At 35.3% G+C, this 26276-nt stretch overlaps 1 protein-coding gene across 6 annotated transcripts in view; it reads left to right on the forward strand.

Moving 5' to 3' along the window:
* The window catches only part of RhoGAPp190 (Rho GTPase-activating protein 190), a 179826-nt gene that overhangs the window by 75386 nt on the left and 78164 nt on the right, over nt 1–26276 (forward strand). For 2 of the 6 annotated variants that reach the window (XM_071584011.1, XM_071584014.1), the window contains exons 16-18: nt 96–282; nt 1394–1605; nt 25429–25557. In XM_071584011.1, coding sequence (XP_071440112.1) covers nt 96–282; nt 1394–1605; nt 25429–25557 — 528 coding nt within the window. Of the gene's footprint in view, nt 1–95; nt 283–1393; nt 1606–1904; nt 2238–25412; nt 25558–26276 lie in introns of all 6 variants that reach the window. The other 4 variants (XM_071584012.1, XM_071584013.1, XM_071584008.1 and 1 more) reach the window with 3 other exon arrangements.

Here is a 26276-nt window from a genome sequence, read left to right on the forward strand (position 1 = left end):
GTTATGTATGATTTTTTAAATGAATTGTGGATGATGGTTTGTTTCCAGTTTTGTCAAATATTTCAGCTAACAGATGAAAATATATTCCCTTTCAGCTGCATTTTATACTCCTTTCTTCAAAGAAGTGTGGGAGAAGAAGCCAGAAATTGAGCAGGCATTCCACATGGAAGAGCCCGGTCAGCTGGATGATTCTGGTGAAGGCACACTTGAGCGTCCATCTCGGCACCCTCTACCCCCTCCACGGCATGAAAGCTACCACATAAAAACTGGATCTAATGATGGGTTAGTGTTGGAACTTGTTCTGTAGCTGGAGCCTGACAAATTGGTTTATTTCATGTGGATGGGATTGTCAAATTTTGACATTCTCTTTATAACATGCACAATATAATAGAAAAAGATTTCCTCCTATGTATTAATTATTGTATTCAATGAACAAATATTAGCCGTCTGGGGAGACATTTCATAGTAGCAGATTCTGTTGGACATGGACAAATGCAAATGCAAAACACAAAATTTAAGCAAAATCTATGCAAAGAAATATGTTAAATAAAATGCTACCAAACAGTAGAATTTATAATGCATGTAGCACATGTGTTACTGCCTACCCATTACCAGTGTCCTGGTGAATAAACGTGGTATTTATGGCAAATGTAATGTAACTTTGTTAATTCATGCTCATTCCAAATGCTTGATTATAATTGTAAACTTTTTCTGATCTGACCTTGTGTTCATATGACTAAATAAGAGTCAATCAAGTGTTTCTTTGCATAAAGGAAAAGAAAATCATGGTTATCAGCCTCTTAGTAGGTTAATGAATTATAAGTTTCACACAAATCCTTTTAATGTAAATGCATTTTGTTTTAATTTATCATACTTTTTATCTGATATTTCTGACATGAATCTAGGACTTATTATATTTAAATTAGCGATATTTGTGGAATAATTAGCTTATTCCTGATATTGGAAAGTTTTTTAGAATTGACGAATGGCTCCTGGAATTAGATTTCAGTTTCTCTGCAAACATCCATTGTCTTTAAACTTATTTGGCAAGTAATAAATGTTTTTAATTGAGTAGTTATCTATACAAGGCTGTTCTAGGATCTCTCCACTTCATATCTTTATCCCAAGTCAATCTTTATGTTTAAGAAGTGGTTCTTCATACTGTGTAAATTGTTGGGTGATTGTGGTGCTATTGTTAAGATGGTTGGGAAGCGAGTGTGGCTATTCCCTTGGGAAACACTTAAGGAATCACCGAGAGGGCAATACGTGTCGAGCAGTTTGGCATGTTGGTTAAGTTGAAGGGTTGGAACAAACAGTTGAAAAGTGGCTGGTAACATTAAAGTGAACTCTTTATTTTCTGTTTTTACATGCAGATGTTGCTTTTTAATTTCAGTTCTGGATCAGAGATATACGAGCGTCTTCCCACTGATGGGTCATTAGGTGATGACATAGATGAGCCACTCTCTCCCACCTTCCCTGATGACCGGCCACTCAGCCCAAGTGATGATAGTGACATATACTCACATGTAGATATGTATAGCCAAGAAAATGGTGAACATCTAGTCAAACCGAGCCAAATTAAGAGTCACAGGAAGCTGCAGCAAGGTAAGGTATTTTATTTAATTTCTGAAATGCGTTGTGGTATTATGTATGATTTTCATGCACCGTTGGATGTTTGGTGTTTAACACTGTGAAGATGTTAGTCTCATACCAGAATGATTGGTACCTTAGCTAATACTCAGTTGTGCTTATATTTTTAATTATTTTCGGCAAATGTTTCACAAAGCTTTCTTTATTTTTAAAACTCCCAATCCTAAGCATGAGGTTATGATATAGAGCTTTGAAATTATATTTTGTATGTAAATGTACATTTTGAATGCAGGTGTACATGGTCTCCTTTCCAGAGCATTTTCACCAGTCATATCCTAGTACAGAATCTCTGCCAACAGCCTTCTCTTCTAGACCAAAAGTCGGGCCTTTGGAGCTTTTGCACCTGTCCTCGCCTCTGTACCACAGCTCCACCCCAGCCCCTCCCCCTTATAGCCATATTACCAGAGACTCAAGCGGGGAAATCGGCTCCCCTAAACTATCCCTGAGGGATCACCCCCCTCCATATTCCGCTACATATGGCAACAAACCTTTCTCAGATCACAAGTCTCACATTTTCAAGGCAGAGAGCCTGACTTTAGAAACTTCCAGGAGTCCTCATCGGTCATCGCAACTTTCCAGAGAAAGGGGTGAATATATTTTCTCTTGTGTCTGCACAAAAGCATAGACTAGTGTTTGACATAGCACCAGATTTACTACTGTTAGCTAATAATCCAGTAAGAGTCAGCCCTAAAGGCTGGTGTCCTTAGAATATAATTAGAAAGAGCCAGCAGTGCCCTTTTCATCCTTGACATGCATTCACTCCTAGGAAAGTAGGCTAAATGCAGAGGGGAAGAATAAATGACTTGTGTGAATCTTAATTACTGAAGTTTCCCTGTTGTAGAATACACCTTTATTGTTCTAGACAGACTGAAGAGGCAGACTAAATTTAGTTGGAGGTTCAGTGTTACCACCATTGACTAAAGCTTAAAAATCCAGGCATAATTAGATGAGTAATATCAATGTGATTGTTAATTTTTGGCTGTCATTAAATCGAGAAAAAAAATGTGGATGTCTTTTCTCTTATTTCACAACATTAGCAAGTGCAATACAAGCATGTAGTCATAACTGTGAGTATGCGTTGACTTTCATCAATACATTTTAATGTAATGATTAAATCAGCACACTAACAAAGTGCATGTTAATATTACTTGAAAAAAAAACATAAATTACACGTACTATTTCTTGAGAATATTAAAAAACTCATCATGTTTTCTTCTTTTAAACTTAGTCTGTAAATCAGCCGTTTTTCCTCATAATCCAATAGAATGATTGTTGAGTAACAAATTATTACAATTGTATCAGCTAATTTTTGTACAACAATACAAAATAATTAGCTAAAATTTAGTCAAGTGCAACTACATAACATTCAGTGAAATGCACAACACTGCAGTTAACAATCAGTTCACCATTTTTTTTCCATATCAAGCAATATATAGGGAGAGACATCTCTCATATATCTATATAGCTCAGTATTCATCTTATTATGCATTTTGAAATATAACTTCAAATGCCATAATATGATACCTGTGTAATTTCTGTTGCAATGTATTAAATAAGTGTTCCTGCTGGTCAAATTTTCATACCATAGTGTACGTTATGGTAACTGCTTAAGTGCTATGGCAATAATAAATATATGGTTTTAAGGGATAGATAAATGCTCAAGTATGCAATAATCAATTTGATTGGAAAATTTCATATTCCAAAAATTATTCTAGTGTTAGTGGGGGTGTGTGTATGTCTATAGAAGCAAATAGTGAGACATTAGTTTTGAAAATTTTTTGGTAAGATAGAGAATTTTATTATTACTGTTCAGAAAAGTTAGTGAAGTGGAACTAAAATGGTAGAAATATGTTTTTACAGGTTGTGAAAATGTGGCAAAAGGTCAGAGTCATAATCATATATGAAAAGTGTAGAATATATTTGAAATATTCATAAAATTAAATGAGGTCCAGAATGGAAGAGCATTTGTGAGCAATTATTGTTTAAAAATGTCCCTTTGAAATACTCCAAATAGTATACTACATTTCTTTGGTGGAAGAAGTCCAAGTAGAGACTATAAATTAATCATTCTAGCAGGAGCATCTATTGCAATTGTAAAACAACATTTTCACGTAGAACCAATAATAATGAAACAGTGAATCCTCTCTTTTACATTTTTGTAGGGGACAAAGGAAAAAGTTGTTGATCAAGGGGCATTTTAATTTGCAGGAAATGGAAGGAAAATTATATCCAACTGCTCTGTAATTTCATTTTACTTTACCTAACATATGGTGGGCCACTGAATCAGGACAGGAATAGATGAAAAAACAGAAGTTAAATTACTTAAAGTATAAATAGCTTATGCTACGAGGAACATAAATGTGTCCTTAAAATAATTAAGTTGTGCATGTGCTTATATTCTATCATATTCATTTATTTATGTAATGAAATTTTTTTGAAAGAGAATGAAAAGCATAAAAATTCAACCACATGCCTAACACAATTACAAAATACATGAACAATATGATGAAGAGTGGAAAACACCATTTGGGATTTGCCATTAATTCTTGAACTGAATTATAAGTTACAAAATTTTGACAAAACTGGAGAAATTAGGTGTGTATGATAATCTCAATATACACGTATGTTAAGTTCAGTAAATAAAATAAAAGGTCAATAGCAGAAAGCTGTCAAGTATCTCAAGTTTTCCAGTTTCGCATGTTGACATGATAAACTATTAAGTTATCACAAAGCATAAAGTATTCTGCTATTATACCCATTCAACTTAATTTGAGGCACCCACCAACCTAAAATGAAAGGACATAAATATCTTCCTTTTAATAAAACCAATACCATACACTTAATTATATTACCCATGTGCTTCAAGGTTGTTTAAAAATAAGCAACCATGATATCTTCTTTATGACCAGCCTATGATATCAAGAAATTATAATGATAGTGAACCATTTACAAAACAGTTGCAAGCTCTGCTGACTAAGTATGATTTACAGTTATCTCAGATATCCGTATAATGTGGATGAAATTGGTGTGTACGGAAAAGTTTGACTGCAAATATGCTAGGTTTACTATGTGAGTCCAAGCTTCCTCCTCAGTAAATCTCTTCAGAAAGGGTGTCTCTACTTTTGTGCTAATTCTGATCAAAGCCGATGGTTACAGATTATTGCCTTAGAATAATATGGACAGCCTTGAGTTCTGAGGAGATAATGAATGACCTCTATTTAGAAATCATTCGTCAATGCATGGTTTATTGGAGTTACTATAGTGGGCTGAATTTATAATCAATTTGCTCCCAAGTATCGAAATACCAAATCTAAAATCTGTGAGTTAATGCGGAAGAATTTGGTGAAACCAGGAGAGTATTCATTTCTATTGAAATGATCCGTTACGCAAAACACAAACATAAAATAATAATTATTAATCATTTTATATCCTCCACTCCCTTCCTCCAGCTGCATTACCGCACACAGAAATACAGCTAAAAAAATATAGAATAATTCATAGTTAGGTTGTTAGGGTCCTTCTAACAAACATTTGCCATTAAAAAGAATGTTTCCATTTCCCAAAACATTGAACTTCATTAAATAATCACCCTTTACTCATATTGAAATTAAATCTCGCTCCTTTACATTTCACTGCTGCCCCCCCCCCCCTCTCCCATATACCATCCATAATAGAACAGTGCACTGACCCTTAATTCATTCTTTTTCTGCTGATAAGGGGGCTGGCCACCTTGGTCAAAAACTGCCCAATGTCCGCAAGTTTTGCGATTTATTTTCCTTTAATTCTGTTAGCGTGTCTGCTTAAATAAACTGGCTGATATTGCCAACTCGATGAGCATGTTGGGTTGAGCTGGGATTTTTCCAGTGACCTCATTCTTTTGTGCCCAGAAGCTTGTGCTCCCATCCAGATACACTTATCCGTTTTTGAGGATGGGACCCCGGTCATTCTCATGCTTCATCTGTCGAGTCATTAGCTGTAGGATAAGATGTGGAGATTTCCATTTTAGGAACACTCAATTGTAATCCCAACTAAGATGTTATAATAGCAAGAGGAGGAAAGTATATTTTTCATCACTTTGAACCTTTAATTCTTTATTTCACAGATATTGGATAGTAATGGAACAAGTCAAGTGTAACCCCTAATGTTTCCTGCTACTGAAATATTAAAATTTTATAAAACTAGCTAACTAATGGGAGAATGCCATTTGGGTTTAGAAAAGAATGCCTGGGAAAGAGCAAGATGTTCAATTCCTTGATATAATCACAACCTTCTGAGTACCTCTGGTGCTTATTTTTGTAGTTCTTTAATTATGAATTAATGTTTTAATACATGTATTTTAGTATTATAATATACTACGAGGGTCATCCGGAAAGTAGTACCCGTTCGTGAAATAAAGACACAAAAGTAAATATTAACAAACATAAAAAATTTTATTTGAAAGAGGATACTTTAAACTACTTCTCAACATAATCTCCAAGCAAATTAAGGCATTTGTCATAACGTGTGACAAGTTTCTGTATTCCTGCTGCATAGTCCTTCGCCGCCAGCTCATTGAGATACGCGAGGGACCCATCTTGCACAAATTTTTGCATAATGCAGATGGTGTTTAACAATTTCATGAACAATTGTTCGAGAAACATTGGGAAAATGCTCACAGATGTCATCAATTGTGACGCGCCGATCGTTCCTCACGAATTCGTCAACTGAGCTCACCAGTTGGTCTGTAATGACAGACGGTCTCCCCGAACGCTCATCGTCGTGTGTGTTCCCCCTCCCCATGTTGAAGTTGCGACACCACCGCCGAACAGACGACTCGTCCATTACATTGTCTCCATACACCTCCTTTAATTGGCGATGAATATCACATGGGCGAACGTTTCTTGCATTGAGGAATTTAATCACTGCCCTCACTTCACAACTGGCGGCGTTCTCAATTTTTTTAAACATTGTAAACAATCACAGAAACAACACAGGCAATGCTAGCGTCACGCAACTTGGCTCAGAGAAGGCAGACAAGCCACTGAAGCTATCTGACCTCGTCCAGCGGCTACTCGCGTCGTCAGCACTTCATGCGGCACGAACGGGTACTACTTTCCGGATGACCCTCGTAATACACTGTTTGGTGATATTGAGCTGCCTATACTTGTCAAAGGCAAGCCTACGTTAGCTTAAAAATTTAGAACAAAGACCTTAAAATAAACCATGAAAACATAACTAGAAAGGCTCCTTGACTCATTCAAATGATATTTGTTTCTGGGGACTCCCGAAATCCAATGGTACTTAAATAATCTGTACTATATTAAATATTGGATGCTGCACCACAAAAAATTCCATTTAGCAGGAACCTTGCCTCAATATATCTTTGGTAATTTAAAAGAATCCTAAGATTTAGTGAACAAGGACAAGATGAGATCTGATTTAAAGAAATCCGGAGATAATTTAAAATAATTGCTGTGTGAAATGCATTGGCATTCTACTTTTATATTTATTTTGTTTTTTGTTATTGCGACAGAAAGTCAGAATGGTTATGTAATGTTTTAATATATCCAATGTGGTAATACAGCATCCATTACTGCCTCTTTTTCTGTTCTATTATCATATGTTCAAAACCATTACACATGTGAAGCAATGGTAGTTTTTGAGCATGTTTATAATTTTTGCACTTGAAGCTATTTAGATTTTTGGACAAATAATTTAGGCTGAAAGCACTAAAAGCTTAATTCAGTTGGCAAACCACGAAAAAAAAGTATGTTGCGTGTAATTGTAAGTGCAGCACCATAATAGTTATTATTACAATAAACTCTCTCTCCTTGCTAATGGATGCACAATGAAGTATAGAAAATCAAATAATACAGAGTACCAAAGGCTAAAATATGTGGAAAATATGGTCATGATATAGATGGAAATAAGTAAAGATTCATTTCGTGTAATTAATTTCTGATTTTTAGTGAGTGTAAGTACATTTTTCCATTTTTCAGCTGTTTTATGAGAGTAGATTTACAGGTCTACAGGAACACGAACTACCATAAAGTAGATAGTGGAACGCATTTTCCTCAGAAAGCTAAACCAATCATGTAGCCATGGAAAAACAAATTACTTGCGAAAGATAAAATTTTTCAAAAAGATCACTGATATGGATTTCTCATTCATCCATTTGATACCAATTGAAATAATGCAACGTAGATAGTAAATGACTTATTTGTTGAATGCTAAAATTATGTATTTGCTTGAGTTGAAGGAGACTAGGGAATTCTCTGAGTCAATGAATGTGAGGGGAAATAATTAATGGGATAAAGTATGAATAGTACAAAAATATTAAAATCAAACATTATTTACTATTGGCAACTATTGATTTTGTAAAATGATAAACTTTTCAGAAAGATTAGATTTGTATTATTTAAAACGTTTGTTGAAGTGTCAAAGCATTTAATTTTCTTAATGATTGCATTAATATTTTGAGATGCTGGGAAGAGAATAAATAGCATGGTTAATCTGCGAAATGGATAATCAGGATTTTACTGTGTTAGCTTCTTTTATGAACTTGTCGCAAATTTGAATTTATTCCAGGACCTCTTTTCTTGAATCATTCCTATTGTTTTACTTTTTGAAAAAAAAACTGAAGAATTAAGAATAAAACTCTGGATATTGAGAAATCCTCTGAATGATGATTTTAAGTGGAACAAAAATATGACTTTTCTTCTTTTGCTTCTGAGCAAACCGTGGGGACTTTTTGCCATTCGGTAAAGGGAAGGGCTGCAAGAATCTCTAAAAAAAAAGGCTCTATATTGTTATACTGTTGAGTGTTCCTATATTCCTCATGGCCCTTGGGTATAAGTTCTTAAGATACTGCACAATCTCTTGATTTGGAGCATCAGGGTAAGGTGTCTTTATGTTAAGAGAATGAGTTCCCAATGTCTTCTTTTTGGGCATAATTCTTGTTTGCAAATCAGTAAATTCATGGTGAATAAGAACCCTTCAAAAAATGGTTGTTACACCACTAAGCAAATTCAATTCTGCTGGAAGTGAAACTGCAGTTGCTGCAAATGACTGGTTGATACTGATAATAGAAACAAAACTGATGTATGAAAACAGTTGAGAGGATATGATTTTAATCTTTTGGACATTTATAGAAAGTTAAAAAAAATCAAATTGTGTATTATAAGGAATAGAAGCTGTACATGTAGTAAAACACAAAATATCTGAATGTGGCATTGATCATCAGGTTGAAACCGACAATTGACTAGAATACTCCTAGCCCTGTATCTTTGGCGAATTGGACACGTTTACATTGACTTAAAGTTAATCCTGGATGTTTGGGAGTGATTGTTGGTGATGAATGGAAATGTACGCAAGTGTGCGTTACAAGGGAGTCGGTGAATATTTCCTCTGATGTGATATCAGGGTGGATAACTTCTACACTGCCTGATGTAATGAAAACCTTTTTACCCAATGACAATTTTAAATGCTGATGAAACTGGAATACTTTTCACTAGAATAAGCTAACATTATAATTGAGCAGGGTAAAAATTGAAAGAGGAATTGCAAATTGGAAGGTAAATTTGAAATGCCAGAATAATTGAATAATTACATTGATTTATTGGGAATTTTTTAAAGTATCAAAATCACATGCTGAATAGTTTTGGGGGAGCTCACTGTTTGATAATTTAGTGTGTTTTTTACATTATGATTATGTTTGTTGAGGTATGAGATGATATGCAGTCAAAGTGGGGGTCAAATGTTAGCATAGATATGATTTTTTTTAAAATTTATGTAACCTGAAATGTTGAGCTTGGTCCCCTTATTTGTATGTTAACTGTTTACCATTATTATTTGGAATACAATATTAAATTAACAATATAAATGGATAGTTAAGTGAACAATACTATGTTATTAAATGATTAATGACTGCATAACAAAATTTTCGAGTGAAAATATAATGCCGTTTGCATTTGGGCTAGTAGTAGGACATATACATTAGATTACAACAGCAGCTAGAGATGGTATGAAACCCTTAATTGGAGTTCGACTCACTGAGTGCTCACTTGCATTGGACCCTGCGAAGAGAAAAATTGTTGGATTATTTTATCTATATAAAAGACGCTGCACATGAAGCATAGCGAGGTGTTAGAATTAAAGTATATCTATTAGATCTTTGAAGAACAACATTAGCAGCGTGCAGTGCTGCTCCACACCAACCATTGAGTTGGCTCTATTCAGATTATATCTTTTTTCTCCTTGAACACTCTCCTGTGAGCTTTTACTATTAATGGTTTTTTTTGGTTTATACACCCAGATGCTTTCTCCTATAAATACAAATGTCATGATAAATGGTATCTATTTTGTGTTTTCTGATGGATAGTACCACTGTGAGAGTTGAAGGGTGTCTGAAGCTGCAGCCCTAGTGTCCACCTTGTTTGATTTCTGAAAATAGTCTATCTGTGATTATTGGAATGAAGTGGTGGGGAGCTTACTGCATGCTGTGGGCAATTAGGGATGCAGGAGGGAAGGCCTTGCTTTTGAGTTTTGATACTGTTTAATTTGAAGAGCTTCTGTATGTAGGTGCTTAGTCGAATGATTTGATTTCTTGTCAATACCATTAGTGAATATGGATTTATTGTCGTTGTGTTTCATTCCTCCCTTTTCACTCCTCTCTGATTCATTGTTTCAGTCTGTCCTCTTTATTGCACTTGTAGCATGCTAACACATGGTTCACATGATATTCATTGTCGTGCAGTTTTTGAGCAAGCTATCCGCCCGCTCTATTAATTAAAGTTTCGTTATTTACACAATAAAGAAATGCTTTCTTGATAATAAATAACTTTGGTAGTTTTTAAAATGTTTTTTGCAAATGCACTAAATAGCATGTTTGGTGAGTGTAAGATAATTTTGAAATGAAATGTGACATTTATTGTTCAAGCACTATGTAATCTATCAGAAAAAGCTTAATAAAAATGCATGGGTTGCCATGCATGCTCTCTTAACTTATCAGGGTTGAAAACATCTCCCTCTGGAGTGGTTAAGGTAGTGAATAATTTTGTGGGTAACATGCTAAATATGTCTTCAGTCATGGCTAGTACTGTGGGAACTAAGAAAAAAATATATCTAGGAAGGAATGTTGGTAGGTTTTTTGTGTGTCCTCCTCTTGATTTGTGATGGTAGTAAAAACTCATTTAAACATTTGGCACTTGATAAAAAAATGTAACTCTGGTAATAGCATTGTGTTTTATTAGTTGGATCGAGTAGCAAGAGTTGTGATCAAATAATATTTTGTACTCCAATCAATATATTTTGGATTGTAAATTGAATCTAACTTAACTCAGTAAAGGAAGGAAGGAATGAATGATATTTATTGGTTCCTAAAAGACATGTTTGATGCATGTGAGGAACATGTCACATTGATTGCAAATATTCCAGCGAGCACAATACAATTGCAATTCGAGTTTGAATACAAATGATTGTCACAAATAAAAAAGAAATCAGTAAACTGGAGCAGTAACAGCTTACATGAGAATAAAATTATTTACTGACAGAGAGAAGAGACAGGAATCCACGGTATAGAATTGATGTTCGCTCTGGAACTAATAAAGTTTAGACTTAAATGACAAAAACGTTTAATTTCCCTTAGTTTTCAGGTAATGATTTCAGGAAATGCACACCAGCATAGCATGGGTTCCCAGCCTAGATTCTCTTTTAGTTTTGATATGCTACTCAGTTTCTCAGAACAACTTTTTACAAATCTAGCTCCTGTATGCTGCATACGATCAAAGTCAGCCAATAATCCAACTTTATAACGGTCCCACGCACTGGCAGCATGTTCTACCTGAGGACTAACTGGGCAAAGATAACATTTCCACCTTAAGTGGCTTCCAATGCATTAGATCTAACATTATCCATGACTACTCTCTTTACCTGTTTTTGGACTAATCAAAAAGTCTTCAATCCAGTCCAGGATATTTTTATCTATGCCATAGGCTTCTAGCTTTATGAGTAGTTTACTATGAGGTACTTTGTCAAAAGCTTTTTAAAAATCTAGAAAACCAGGTCTACTGGAACATTATTCTCTCGCAAACCTAGAATAATATGATCAGAACCCAAAAGTGGTCTCTTGCAGGATTTGCCCTTTCAGAAACTGGCTGGTTTTTCATCGCACACTACTATTTTGGTGTCCCACTATCGAATTAGTAACTATATGTTCCATAACCTTGCATGATGTGGATGTGAGGGAAATAGTTTTGTAGTTGCTTGATTCCTCCTTGTCTTCATTTTTAAGTATAGGTGCTACATTAGCCATTTTCCAGTCACTGGGAACCTTGTGATCTACTCGTGATTTCTTAAATATTAGTTCTAGATGTGATGCAATTTCTGACACTAGTTCCTGTAAGTAAATGAGCAAATATTAAATTAAGCCTAGAGGATTTATTAGGCTTAATATTTTTCTGCAAACTTTCTATTCAATTATATGAGATTTCAATTTTGGGCATCAGTTGGCAGGCACGAATTGGTAAACTCTGGGAGACATTTGGTGAGACATAGTTTGACATGGGCGGAGATGCTTTGAAAGAAGGAATTAAGTAGGCTGGCCCTTTCAAAAATGCTGGTTACTCTTGTCTTTATCATTTTTGGGTGAATTAACTGTAGACTTATTTCCCTGAACCTAACTGACTTGTGACCAAAATTCTTTCAAATTTGGTTTCAAATTTTCTGCTTTTATTTTCCTTCTGAATTTGCTTTACACCTTCAAAATTCCTTCTTGCATTCGCCCTAGATATTTTATAGTCATAAGTAATCACATTCCTTTTGTCACCAGAGATATCTTTTCATCTTGACGTGATATAGCCTTTCACATTATAATGATTTTTTAACTTCAGCATAAAACCAAATAGGTTCTCCGTTATCTTTTATAAATTTACTGAGAGTAAACCAGTGCACTGCTGAGTGTGTGATGTCAAAAAGTGATTCCACATATCCTCAGTATTTCAGTGTTTACTGTCTTTCTCAAAATTTTACAAATTTACTCTGTAACACAAATTTTAAACCATTGTAGTCTCCTTCTTTAAGCAAGTAAATTTTTCTTGTAGGCTTCTTCTTTTGGACCCCTTGTTGTTAGCATTTGCTACTCTCTGGTCACTAATCTTTTCATAGTTTCTGTAGTTAAAGACTTAATTGGTATGTTTGCCCCAAAAAGTCAAGAACATTATCAACCTTAGTTGGTAAAGTGACAAGTTGATGCATAGAGTTCAACGTGAAGGAATGTAATAGTGACTCTCAGGTCTTAAAACAGAATGTGCTTCAATCAATAAATGGGACATATAAAAATCCACCGATTATAATATTACAATCGTTGTTTTGGGATGAGAAAGTTCTGATATGCTGATCTAGTTCTAGTATTGAATTATTTTTGTCATCTGGGGGCCTGTAAAATGCTCATACCTGGGTTCTTTTTGATTAAAAACTTTAAATTGAACACCAAATGCTTTCTAAGCCATCAACTAAAATTATTTCAGCCCTGCTGACTCAAAAAGTTTTAACTGTAATAAATCGTCTGCACCCGATTCTATTTATTCTGTCGTTTCTGTAACCTGAAAATGATTTTGTGAAGAGTTCACTGTCGGCTATATCAGTGGTTAATCAGCTTTCTGTTCCAATGATTGCCTAGAATGTTCATATGTAAATATTACAAAGAATTTTCATACTTGTTTGTATCTGTTTTGAAATGAACTATTATTTTTGATAATACTGCTTACTTGCTGCTAAAAAATATCCTAAAATGAAGAGAGCCTACATATTCATTTAAAAGTCACATTTTCCTACTCTGTTCTTGTAATCAACTTACTGGTGAGCATTTTAAGAGCTTAGGCAGTTATGGTCAGGAGGACTTGGGGAAAAATCCAACGGCAAACTAGCTGGAAAGGATGTGATATTTCATTTGCGAGCCCTTATCATTCATGAGAGAATTGGAATACACTGAATTTTGTCTTAGCAGTGAAGGGAAAACGTGGTGGTCACCCATCTACGGGTGGTGGGAGGAGAAAAGGTAACAGAGTCATGTTTTTCTTGTAGGCCATGGGTGAAAAGAGTTGAGGGTTGAATTATTGATGGTGGCCGTAACTATTGGAATGGTGATGTGGAGGGGGTGAGGAGGTTGTGAAATTATCATGATTGGTGTAATAATCATGATCCTGATGTGGATTGGGTATGTTTTGGGAGAACTTACTTAAAAAAATAGGAGTAGATCAGAACAAAACAAGCCATGGGTCTTTGTTTCTGAAATTTGCTATGCTGGTGTTTCCCTCTGTGCAAGTAAAATGCTTATTGGATAACCATCTGTGTGTCATTGGCTGTTTCACATAAAATGAATTCATGTACTCCGAGAAATTATAGCTACTGGATCAAGTACATTTTGTTAACTTTAGCCATCTGTTTTTGTGTTAAGTAGTTTACAACTAATTTTGAAACTAATTAGAAAACTGTCTTTGAAGTTAGTCTTACTGCATAAAATGCATGCTCATGATGCCATAATAATATGGTTTGGGTTTGTGAGTAAAATGCAGATTTAACGGTTTGCTTTATGTCAACCATATTTTGATGATTACAGAATGTAGGATTAGTGTTTGTAGGACATGTTTTTGTGAGACTTCCTAGAGATGAATCATTGGTATTAGTTTTTCATCAATCAGCAATGATTATTATGGAAGGAGATGAAGTTTCTAGCATATTCATTAGAAATAGTGTTTTACAGGTCGTGAAAAAAGTAGCTGAGATACTATTTTTGAAAGAAGACTTCTTCATTCACATTTACGTCACAAGAAATATATGTTCTCTGAATTGACTTTGAGAAGTAATGAGTTTTCCTGAGCATTATTATCCACAGACTGCCATTTCGTTGTACAGACATTGTCCGTGTAGAATTTTGTGGACTTAGAACAAATGTCATAGAAAAATGATCTAAATAAATTGGTTTTTTTTCCTTGATAGAAGAAAGGATATGGGAGATGTTTTTGGAATAATGGCACAACTGATCCCCAAATTCCCAAGGCATTGGCCTAGAGGTATTGGGGTCCATCCCTTTAGGGTTTATTTAAATCTTTACTCCCTACCCTCTCCCTAATGCCACTTTCGTTTTTTTTGCCTCCTGCTCTTTCTTTCCTGTCAATGGCAGTAAATGTCTGCTTAAACTTGTGTTTAATATGACAGTAAATAATGACAGCTTTCTCATTGGCTGTAGAAAAATTTTTCAGATTAAGTTTAGCATCTTGTTGTAAATTGTTATGCCTTCCTGAATCTACAAATCTCCAAGTACTTGAGCTGATTGATTGATCAGTTTAAGTGATCACTTGGAAATTGTTATATGCTCTTAAATTTTTAATGGTTTCTGAGTGTAGCTCCTTCCCTTAAACAGTGCATTTTCTCTTAAACATTCCAGAGAGCAGCTAATCCAATAATCAAAAGATTTGATTCTGTTATCAATCATCTGTGCTATATCCCTTTAGTACCTCCTATTGTGGTTAAAAAGTTGATATTAAGGACCTGCACAGCTTCCAAGCTTTGATTCACCAATCAGTTGAATGATTTGATTCAAAGTTAAAAAGTTTGATTAGTTGAATTCGAATATCACCCGTGACCATTAGCATAATGGTGTATTTCTATTTCCACTGACATATTCCTATTAATATTTAAATAATATGTGCTCCACACCCATTAGGTCAATATTTATTTGCGAAATGCTGGTACTCTATTTTAAGCAATGCAAACTTTTACCTGAATCCTCTTTTATCCTGATTAGTATTGAGAAGGTCAAATATATTCTTTGTCCGGTTCCTTAGGCAAGATTCTGGCACATTGGACCTTTATCCTGTAGTATGAGTCCCTATTTCTTCAGTCTTTGATTGCATTTAGTTATTCACTTCCCATGAAAGCCTGTAACATTTTTACCAATTAATTTTGGGAAATATGTGCAAATGATCACAGAGCGAATTCAAAATTGTCAATATTGCCCCTGAAAAAAGAGTGCAGTGTAAGAATCAAGGAAGTACTTTGGTTGAAAGGGTGTCAAAATGCTAGCTTCAAACCAAAACTCATTGCTAGTAGATAGCATCCATAGATAGCACAGATAGTTTGCTCCAAACCAAAACTTATCTTTCTTCAACATCCTCTGTGCAGGTCACTGCTTGCTGGATCTTCCATTCTGCATTGCAAAAGGGTTTTCATTTGTTTGAAGTAATTGTGTGTTTACAAGAAGCAGGGTTGTCAAATCATTTACATATGTAATTTCTGGAATTTTGCTTCCTTGGAGGTTACTGTTTTGGGAGGGGGACCACATAACAAGAGTAATAAAATTCTTGGATATTATTAACCATTTGCTCTCTCTCTTTGCTTTTTTATGTAAGCATCCATTCTTGGTGCATTTTATTCTAAAATAAGTCAGCAAATTATCATCGGAGTTAAAAGCTAAACTTGGAATGCCTTCTTCAGCTCTGTTGTAAGTCTAGCAGTTGCATCTTCATTAATAGATTCGGCGGCTCTCGTAGTTTTTCTATTTTACACATTGTCTCATTTTCAACTTGATGTAAACTGCCTGGTTTTCTTATTTGCAGTACATTTTTTAATCAAGTCATGTTGCAGGTTTAAGGCTCTCTCGTACAACTGTCATTGACTGCATATTTTTCTACATATTTGTACCTTCAATCCATAAAACTGGAACTTTTTTATGCTCACTGTCACCCTTTTGCTCACCGTAACTGCAATTTTTATGGTATGTGGTGCCACAGAAACTCTAGGTTTAATTTTTTTTCATTTTGCTCATAATTTAAATATTTATATTTCGCCATACATATTTCAATTTAGTGTACATGTATTGTTTTTAATGAAGCAAAGATTGCACTCTTTTGATTGATGATGAGCACCTCACGGCTTGCCTTAGACTTTTGAAGGGCTACCATCACTTCTTTTGCATTTTGGAGCATTATAATTTTTGGAAACCTATAATTTAAAGTTAGTTTTGAATGGATAAAGACTGAACATAATTACATATCTTAGCTTTATCCAACAAGACAACATGGCATGCCAAACCATATTAAAATGTTTGTCACAATTTCACATACATTCTACCGCATACTTTCTGCCCAAATGCCTATTCTTTTTCCTCCCCATACCTTGCCTGCTTAATGTATCCATCTAAACCTTCAACATTCCATCCACAGCTAAAGTGCCCTCCATTCACGTATCCTGCTCGCTTAATATTTCTACCGACAATACTCACCACCTCCACCATGCATGGCACTCCCTTGTTGTGTTCCTTTCTATCCATTTTACCATTTATACCCTTTTATTCACTCACACCTAAATAACGTTCACTATGCTTATCATCTTGTCTTGACAACCAAGTTTCCAAGCTCTACAAATACATGTTCTGTACAAAATTTTCACTAGTCTTTTCTTTACATCTTTAGTCAGTCTTTTCATCCATTGCCTCCTCCTTATGAAAGCTCCTTTGCCAAGCACTTTTTTCATCTTAGCCCAACTTATTTGACTGCCTTGGTCCAATACTCTGCCAAGGTAGGTAAACTGTCCTATCTGTTTTATTATTTACCATCCTATTTTAACATTTGGCTTAGCCTTCCCTTTCTGGAAAACCACTTTGTTTTGTTTATATTGATTATCATCTGTCATTACCTGTGATACATTTTCTGTGTTCAGCAATGACTAGAACCTCTTGGCTGACTTTAACTAAAGCTTTCTCATCTGTAAACCTAACTCATTTTGAGATCCCCTGCCGACTTTCACTCTTATCTCCAATACTTTCCATGCCTGTTCTATCAATGCCATCTACTCATATGTGGGAACGTAGTAATGGACATTCCTGTCTTACTACTACTCCTAATACTGCCCATCTGGGACCATTATAAAGAAAAAAATGAAAGGTAATGTTCACAGAAAACTTGAATAATGTGTCAACAAATATTAACCGCAAGAACCCTAGATTTATGGAGGGAACTATTTAATGATCTTTAAACACATTCCTGGGGTCAAAGCCAGATGAATCATGTAGTAGGCAAGGTTTCTCAGCTTAGAATGGTATGTACTGAAAAATTATTGCTGTTGGTTTTCCATTTAAAATTTCCAAGCTGAGCGATCTATTTGTACTGATTCAACGGATGTGGAAATTTTACTTCATTGACTGCGGAGAGAAAAGCTAAAGTAGATTGAATGGTCTTGAGAGACTGAGGAGGAAAAATTTGGAGGCTATGTTAATTCACTTAATACTGTGGGTGATATCTGTGGTGTCATTTTGGTAGATGTCTGGATGCAATATATCCCAATACAGTTCCCAGTTGGGTTGTCACAGATGTCAACAATATTTTTAAGGACGGGAACCTGGAATTCCCTCTGAACTAGTGAAGTGGAAGGGTCAAAGGGCAGCAGTGTCTGAATTGGTTCTTCAATCCCCTCAATCCATCTCCTCATGGGTGTTCTTTGGTATACATGGATATATCTCCCTTGCTAGCAGGCATTTTGCTGTAACATTTAAAAAATGCTTTTAGGATTTTGATGAAAGTAGGGGGAAAAAACAGAGGATGGGGAAGATAGAATCTTTCCTTGATGCATGAACTGCAGGTATCATGTAGGTTGAGCCATCAAACATCAGGATCAATGATAGTGCTTTTGTATTCAACCTTCTGTAGACGAAGTGTAAGTAAAGACATGAATGCGTGGGGAGAAGGAATGGTTCCCATCAACAGCAATGCTGCAATAAGATAGTAGGAAGTATGAAGTTGTGCAAGCAGGGATGCTTAGAACAAATAATATGCATGTTAAAAAAAAAGTCATTTTTAAATGAAAACTTGTGAAAAAAAGTGAATCTTATAATGGGTATATGGTATGATGAGAACACATGGGTACACATGACTATGTGATTGTGAATTCTGTTAACTAAATACAAAATTGTTGCCTAAATAATCAGCGTCATTTGATGCAGTGGCAGATCCAGTTGGGGAATCCTATCCTCCCCATGTAGAGTATTTTTCATTTTAATAAAATTCAACTTAAATGCTAATTATGTGCCCAATGCCATCTCTAAATAAGTGTATTTACATTGAAATTTAACACTGTTTTCAACTTTCCATGTAGAAAAAATTATTGTAAAATTATTTTGGTTTTTACTTGGGAATGCCCAAAGCCAGGACGCTCCTTACAAGTTTTCTTTTGCCTCCAACGTACATTTTAGTGCAACTCTTCGAGTATTTATTCAGTTGAACGTTTTTGCTTCTGTCCTTCTGACCATCTCTGATCTTTTCTGGGAGAAACAATGCGTTAGAAAAAACAGAATATGCGGTGAATTGTGAAGATATAGCAGTTGTGTGTATGTGAAATGATTTTCACAGTAAACAATCAATGGTTTCATTTTAAAAGAACTTGAAGTAAAGATTAATCAATGAGAAAAAGATCGATTCATAATTTTGGACTTTCAATTGGTGAGTACAACTATGTGGTCTGTCTGCGGTATCAAGTCTTTAAGGAGATTTGTGTTTATGAATTGACCTAATTTCACAGTGAATCTGTGGACAATTGTGGGAATTAGCTCTCAACATCTTTCTTCTAAAAATTTGAAAAAAAGAATTAGATTATCAAAATTGTGTAACCCAAGGTTTAGCTCACAAATTGCTACTTTGTGAGCCACAATTATTGGCAACAGTATGCCATACGTTATGAAATATGATAATCCTGTGTCAATTGGTGACTTGGTATGTTTTAAAGTTTTCCTAAGGACTATTTTTAGTGCAGATTATTTATATGCTGATTGAAATATTTTTTCCCGATGTTTCCTCAGCTATCTTTGGAAAGCTTTTGCTGTCATAACGTTATGCTCTTTGCTACACTCATCAAACTCTGCTACTTATTTATTTTATCAAATTTTGCAAAATTAAGATTTAAATTAGTACAAAAATATCATCAATATTCTGTTTTTTAGTTAGCCTTGGACAGAAACTGATGATTCACTCTTCACCCACCTTATTTTACACTGTACAGTTATTATAATTTCTGATAGTGTAATTATTAGTTTTGGGCGTCATTTTCATGTAAATGGTCTTGTGTTTGGTACATTTTCTCTCTGTTAACAATTTTTGGTAGTTGAATGGGAGCAGTTTCTCAACCATTGGCTTGTTATTTGGAGATTCATTACCAAGTCAAACATACAGTGGAATCATGATTTAATAAGTGACCATAAATAATCAATTGATTTGATTTATATATACCATGCAAGCCACCACTAGGGTTTGAGGTAGGGGGTGAACACACTACGGAATAAATTTACCCGAACATGACCCTACCACGGACGAACAATGTTATTATGGTCCCCCATCGTTTGTGGAAAAACTGTCTTAAATCTATGTGTTCTCCACTTAATCTCTCTAATTTTATTAGCATGACCTACCGTTGTACAATGGGGGTTATAATACATTTTCAACCTCACTGCTAAGAGACCTCATTCCAATTTATGGGAGAGCTTATATCTGTAATTTAACCTTTGCTATGTGAGTGATTCCCAGCCTAGCTCCTCTACTATTTTGGATACGCTACTAAACTTATCATAGCAACGTTTTACAATGAATATAGCTCCTATAGGATGCACGTGATCCATTTCAGCAATTAATCTAACTTCGTGAGGATCCCATTCACTTGCAGCATATTCTAAATGAGGCGTAACCAGTGATAGATAACATTCAGTTGGGAATTGCTCTTTTGGAAAAAGAGTATCACGGATGTCATGGTAAACCACTGCATCATTGGCAAATAAATGTATCTTACTAGTGACTACAGAATCAAAATTGTTTAAGTAAAGTAGGAATAAAAGAGGTCCAATGACAACTCTCTGGGGAACAACTGAATTAACTTCTATTGCATTTGAGCTAACTCCGTCTATCACTACTCTTTGTACCAGACCATTCAAATAGTATTTAATCCAACCCCAAATATTTGTATCCATGCCATATGCTTCTAACTTTGGGAGTAGTTCACTTTTAGGTACTTCGTCGAAGGCTTTCTTAAAATCTAGAAAAATCGTGTCCACTGGAACATTGCTCTCTCTCTAAATAAGAATATCAGAACAAAAAGCGCAAGTTGTATGCGTGGTGGATCTACCTTTTTGGAAACTGTGCTGATTTTTCATTAGTAACTCATGATTATCGAGGTATTTCATGATAGAACTAGCAACTATATGTTTGATATCCTTGCCCCAAATGGAGGTGGCGGAAATAGGTCTGTAATTGCACGGTTCCTCCTTGTCTCCATTTTTAAATATTGGTGCTATGTTAGTTGTTTTCCAATCTCTGGGATCCTTGTGATCTACCAGCGACTTCTTAAATATTATTTCTAGATACAGCACAATTTCCAAAGCTAGGTCCTTAAATATACAAGCGGGTATTTCATTGGGCCCAGAGGATTTAATAGGCTTAATATTTTTCAGAAATTGTTCTATTCCATTATGTGAGATTTTAATTTTGGGGTTCGGTCGACCAGCAAGATTTCGTGAGCTATCGGAAGGATTCGGTGAGAAAATGGTGGAGACGCTTTGAAAGAGGGAATTTAACAAGTTAATCTTTTTCAAAAAAGGCTGGTTACTCTTTCGCCTTCATCAGTTTTGAGTGAATTAACAGTTGACTTATTTCCCTGAACTTCTCTGGCGTATGACCAAAATGCTTTTGGATTCTCTTTGAAATTTCCCGCTAACCTTTTCCTTTTGGGTTTCCTTAATGATTTCCAAAATTCATTCTTGGCATTCGCTCTGGGTTTCTTATAATCATAGGTGATCTCATTCCTTTTGTCGCTAGAGATAGCATCCCTAATATTTTAAATCTTGGCGTGACAGACCTTGACGTCGCATTACTTTTCCAACATTCCCATTGTACCATTTACGTTCCATGTTATCCTTTATAAATTTACTGGGAACGAACTTGTTGACTGCTGAGCGCATGATCTCATGGAAGTGATTGCACGTATCCTCAGTATTTTGGTGATGACTGTCTTTCTTAAAACTTGCAAATTGATTCAGTAGCACACACTTTAGGCCATTGCAGTCCCCTTCTTTAAACAAGTAAAATTTCCTTTTAAGCGTCTTATTTTGGGCCCCATAAAGTGAAAGCTTAGCATTTCCGTGCTTTGATCACTTATTCCTTTCATTGTCTCAAAAATAAAGACTTTTTGGGAATATTCGCAGCTAACAAGTCAAGAAAATTATCACCCCTAGTTGGTGAAGTGACAAGGTGATTCAATGAGTTCAACGTAGAAGAAATCAATAGGGATTCACAGATATCTTTGCCTTTATCGCCCCTTTTAAAACTATATGTGCTCCAGTCAATAGATGGGACATTGAAATTCCTACCAATGATAACATCGCAATCAATGTGTTGGGATAAGATACCTTTGATGTGTTGATTTAATTCTGGTATTGAAATGTCTCTGTTGACTGGCAGTTTGGAAGATGCTCATACATAAATTCTTTTGGATGGAGGACTTTAAATTGAGCACCAAACACTTCCAAACCATTGCCTGGAATTACCACAGCGTTGCTGACACAAGAATTTTTCCTGCAATGAAGACACCGCCCCCAATTCTATTTGTTCTGTCATTTCTGTAAATGGAAAAGGATTTTGGGAAAGTTTTTTCATTGGCAATATCATTGGTTAACCGGTTTTCTGTCCCAATAATTATATCTGTGCCTGTGCTTTGAACAAGGTGATGATATTCTGCAACTTAATTTTTTAAACAATGGCAATTAACTACCAATACAGATAATGTTTCCTTGATATTATGGTTTTTTGAATTTTGAATGAGGATATTCTTCTTATTAATATTGAATTCACTTGTAATATCAAACACTCAATGAAAATTGTAATTCTTATAACTACTTGTTACCAAATTCACATTCCCTTTTGGAAAGGACTGTTATGTGGTATTTTAAATGATAGATACCACCAAGGAAACTGAATGATGATTGTCTTAAATTTGTATTGATGACATTTAGCGGTAGATCTCAGAGATGGATCTTGTTCTCTACCATGAAGCTGGTGTGCCATTGGCCAGAGTTGAGGGAAATCCTTTAAATAGGAATCAATTCAATCTCAACGGTGTCTCAAACAAATGGCAGTTAGAAGGGGTGGCCATTGAATAGGGAGAGACTGCTGTAGACATGGGTAATTGAACTTATATTTACAATGCTATGAGAGCTCATATCAGAAACTTTAAAAATATTACAATTACCTCCTTATAATTTAAAAAGTAAACAAAATTCATTAACTTTACAATGCTCCAATATGACAATCTATAAGAAATAGTTCTTAGTAAGCCCTGTTCACCCTCATTTTTTTCAGAAATGATTGCGTTATAGTTTACTTTAGGACTCTGCACTCTTGAAAATTTTTTTCTAATTTTCATCTTTCAGATGAGGAGAGATCCTACAATTTTTTTCTCCAAGCACAGAATTGTCTCTCCTTATGGAATGGTCACGTTTATCCGATAACGACACACTCTCCAGAAGGTGAACTTCTCTCATCATCTTCTGCTTCATCTGAATCTTCATCCTCATTTACACACAATCTTGATGAAAAAATGTTCTCTCTGAAGTTTAGACAGAGAAAAACTATTTCTCACCCCAAAAGCTTTTATAATATCATGTTTGTTGAAATAATAGGTTCCTGCAATATCTCTTAAATATAGCATTTGTCAAATCTCCTCTGTAGTTGGCTGGTCACTCCTCATTTTATTGTTCTACTATTGATTTGCTGGAGTCAGTACTTGCACTTTGAACCAACATCTTCGATAACACCTAATTTTCTCTGTGTTACTTCAAATTTTAGGTTAGTTTTGCCTATCTGGCCACACTGTGTCACTAGTAAAGCAATCTTTGTAATATTTCCTCTGAAAACTCATTGTGGAAAAGAATTCTCTCAGGGTAACATTTTCCTGGTATTCCCAGGAGCCTAGCCGTATTCAATGATCATGGAGTTTTTGTTAAGGAAAAAGGGTTTGATATAAGAGGAGGGAGCACTTAAATATCAGTGTCTCCGGATTGACTCTACACATCATTCTTGAAACTTGACATTCAGATGTAACTCTTCACAGAAAAACACTATTGCTACAATTCTTTCTTGCACAGAGTGATTAGCAGAAAAGCACACTACGCTAGATAGAGATAAGTGCTCTAAATCCACAGCTGTTGAATCATTGAATGCTTACATGAGTGATAAGTTTTCCAAAATCAATAAGCATGGACTTCTTGTAGGGTGGTTGAAGACTTATTAGGGAGTAAACTACAAGTTCATTTAAATATGCTACACTTCTTGGTGCAAGACAAGTTGTGGCAATAAATGCCACACATCTTCAAGGATGGGCATATCAAATAAGCTGAAGGGAAATCTGCCATTTAATACTTCTCTAGGAACCTGTACATATGTTTGCCATTCTTAAATAAAATAAAGAATACTTGAGAGTTTTAGAGTCGAGATGGTCACTCAGCCGACCACTAATCTATGAGGGTTGTCATCCCATCCGACAGACGGCATACTCCTTGAAGTGCTCTACACATGACACCAAATGAGGGATCGGGATACCCCTGAAAAATCCAGTTACCGCCTGAATTCATATCCAGGTCCTTGGTTTGGGAAGTCATGGAAAGGGTTTTGAAGTACTCAAATTGAACTACTCAAAAGGTATTAATTATTGAAGAATTTCAGCTGTATGCTTTCAGGTGCACTGCTGTTTCCTGGAGCAATTGGTGAGAAATTTCTGTTTAGAGTGGGTGTTTAGTTACCCAGCGTTGTACATATTCAGAAAAGTTTTAAGAAGTGCATTGCATGCATCGTGGTTTCTTCATTTAATGCTGATGCAAAATGTTCTCCAGTCAGTCAGCAGGTAGTTGAAATCATCCAAATTATTTCTTGGCTCCCCTTATCCTTTTAGTTATATGCTGAGATTTTGTATGTATGTATAGCTTTCTTTATTGAATCAGTTAATCACACAAGATAATTAGCAATGTCTGCACATATGGCATGGTTTCCTTTGCATCAAGCATAACTGAACTATCCTGCTTCACTATTGTATATTACTATATTCTCCCATTTATTACTTACTCAATGTTGATCCCAAATTAATATATGTAGGTTATGAGAATAACTCCTGAACTGAAATCAACAGTAGTAAATCAATGTGTTAGTCAGCACTAGGGCTTGTTGGTTTAAGGTTACCGCCTCACACTTGTTTGCATTTGAATTTTTTGAATGCCGCACAAAAATTATTTTTAAGATTGTCGGCAAATTTAATTGTTATTTCTTAGGGTTATAGCATGTTGCATGGAAGTTAGCCGTAACTTGTTTGAAATTGTGTGTCTGAAGCTTGAATTTATTCAGTGATTTCCAGGGTGGTGCTTTCAAAGCATAAAAAGTAATTTAATGACATACATATTAAAAATCTTGTTTGGTAAATGTGTATGGTGATCTGCACTGTTTGTAGTTAGATATTGGCATTTTGATGGCCTGTCCTCTGAATTAGAGGATCTATCATGCATACATATATTTAAAAAAGTGAGTTTTAACCAGTCATGAGTATTTCCTTAGATGTTCTCAATTGGGTGTATATTAATTAATACTTTTGAAAACCAGATGGAGGAATAGGCATTCAATGGGAGAGAAAGAGATAAGTGGTGTACAAAATGAGTGCCTGCGTGGTGGGTGTCAGTGGCACTGAGTGTGTGTTGTGTTGTCATTGTTGGTGGTGGTTGTGCAGGTGGGTTTGAGGTGTACCCTCCGCCCACGACCCCTCCCGAGCCGGCCCCCCCTGATCATCCTCCGCGGAGACTGATGAAGGCCTCCACCCTGCCCACAGGATCGCACACAAGCTTGGACGAAATCACATGTAATTCATATTCCTTTTAATGAAGTGGCATGATAGCTGTTAATTGGTAGAGTTGTGATTTAAGATTTTTGAGTGTTGATGGATTGGTGCAACTGCTAACCATGCTATCTTCAGTTTTCTAATTCTTGGAGTTATTTACTTGGCGTGGTTATTTACTTTCGTGGGGACGAGTACCTCGATGGAATGGCCTACATAGTTCTATTGATGGCATTTTTGATTTGTTCCCTCACTGGCTGGGGTGAATTCACTAGTTTCATCTCTGAAAGATGATTTATTGATGTCAGTAGCAATAACGCTTTTGAGTGAAATTGTTAGGTATTGGTAGGTGTCTCTAAATTATTTTTGTCCATTATTTTGGATACCATAGAGAAGTAAAACTGAATACATGAACATGATAACACACACTGATTTGGAATTAATTCTTGTTTATAGTTTCATATTTTTCAGCAATTATTTTGATAATATCCAATTGACTGTTAAATGCGGTAACTATTTTACTTAAAAAATTCATCTAACATGAGAATTATGTATCTTCAATTCCATTCATGCTATATGTTGGGCATTATCTCTCTACTGGATGAAAACTAGACCATTAAATAGCTAATGCATTTATTAGAAAACTTTTAAGACATGTTCCAGAGTTAGTGATTAAATTTTTATTTACAGTTTTCCCTTTATATTTTTAGTATTAATAATAGATGGTGTGAGCACTTCATTTT

The sequence above is a fragment of the Hetaerina americana genome, unplaced genomic scaffold (genome assembly GCF_022747635.1).
Source record: "Hetaerina americana unplaced genomic scaffold, ioHetAmer1.1.p SCAF_16, whole genome shotgun sequence".
In the NCBI taxonomy this organism is placed as follows: Eukaryota; Metazoa; Arthropoda; class Insecta; order Odonata; family Calopterygidae; genus Hetaerina; species Hetaerina americana.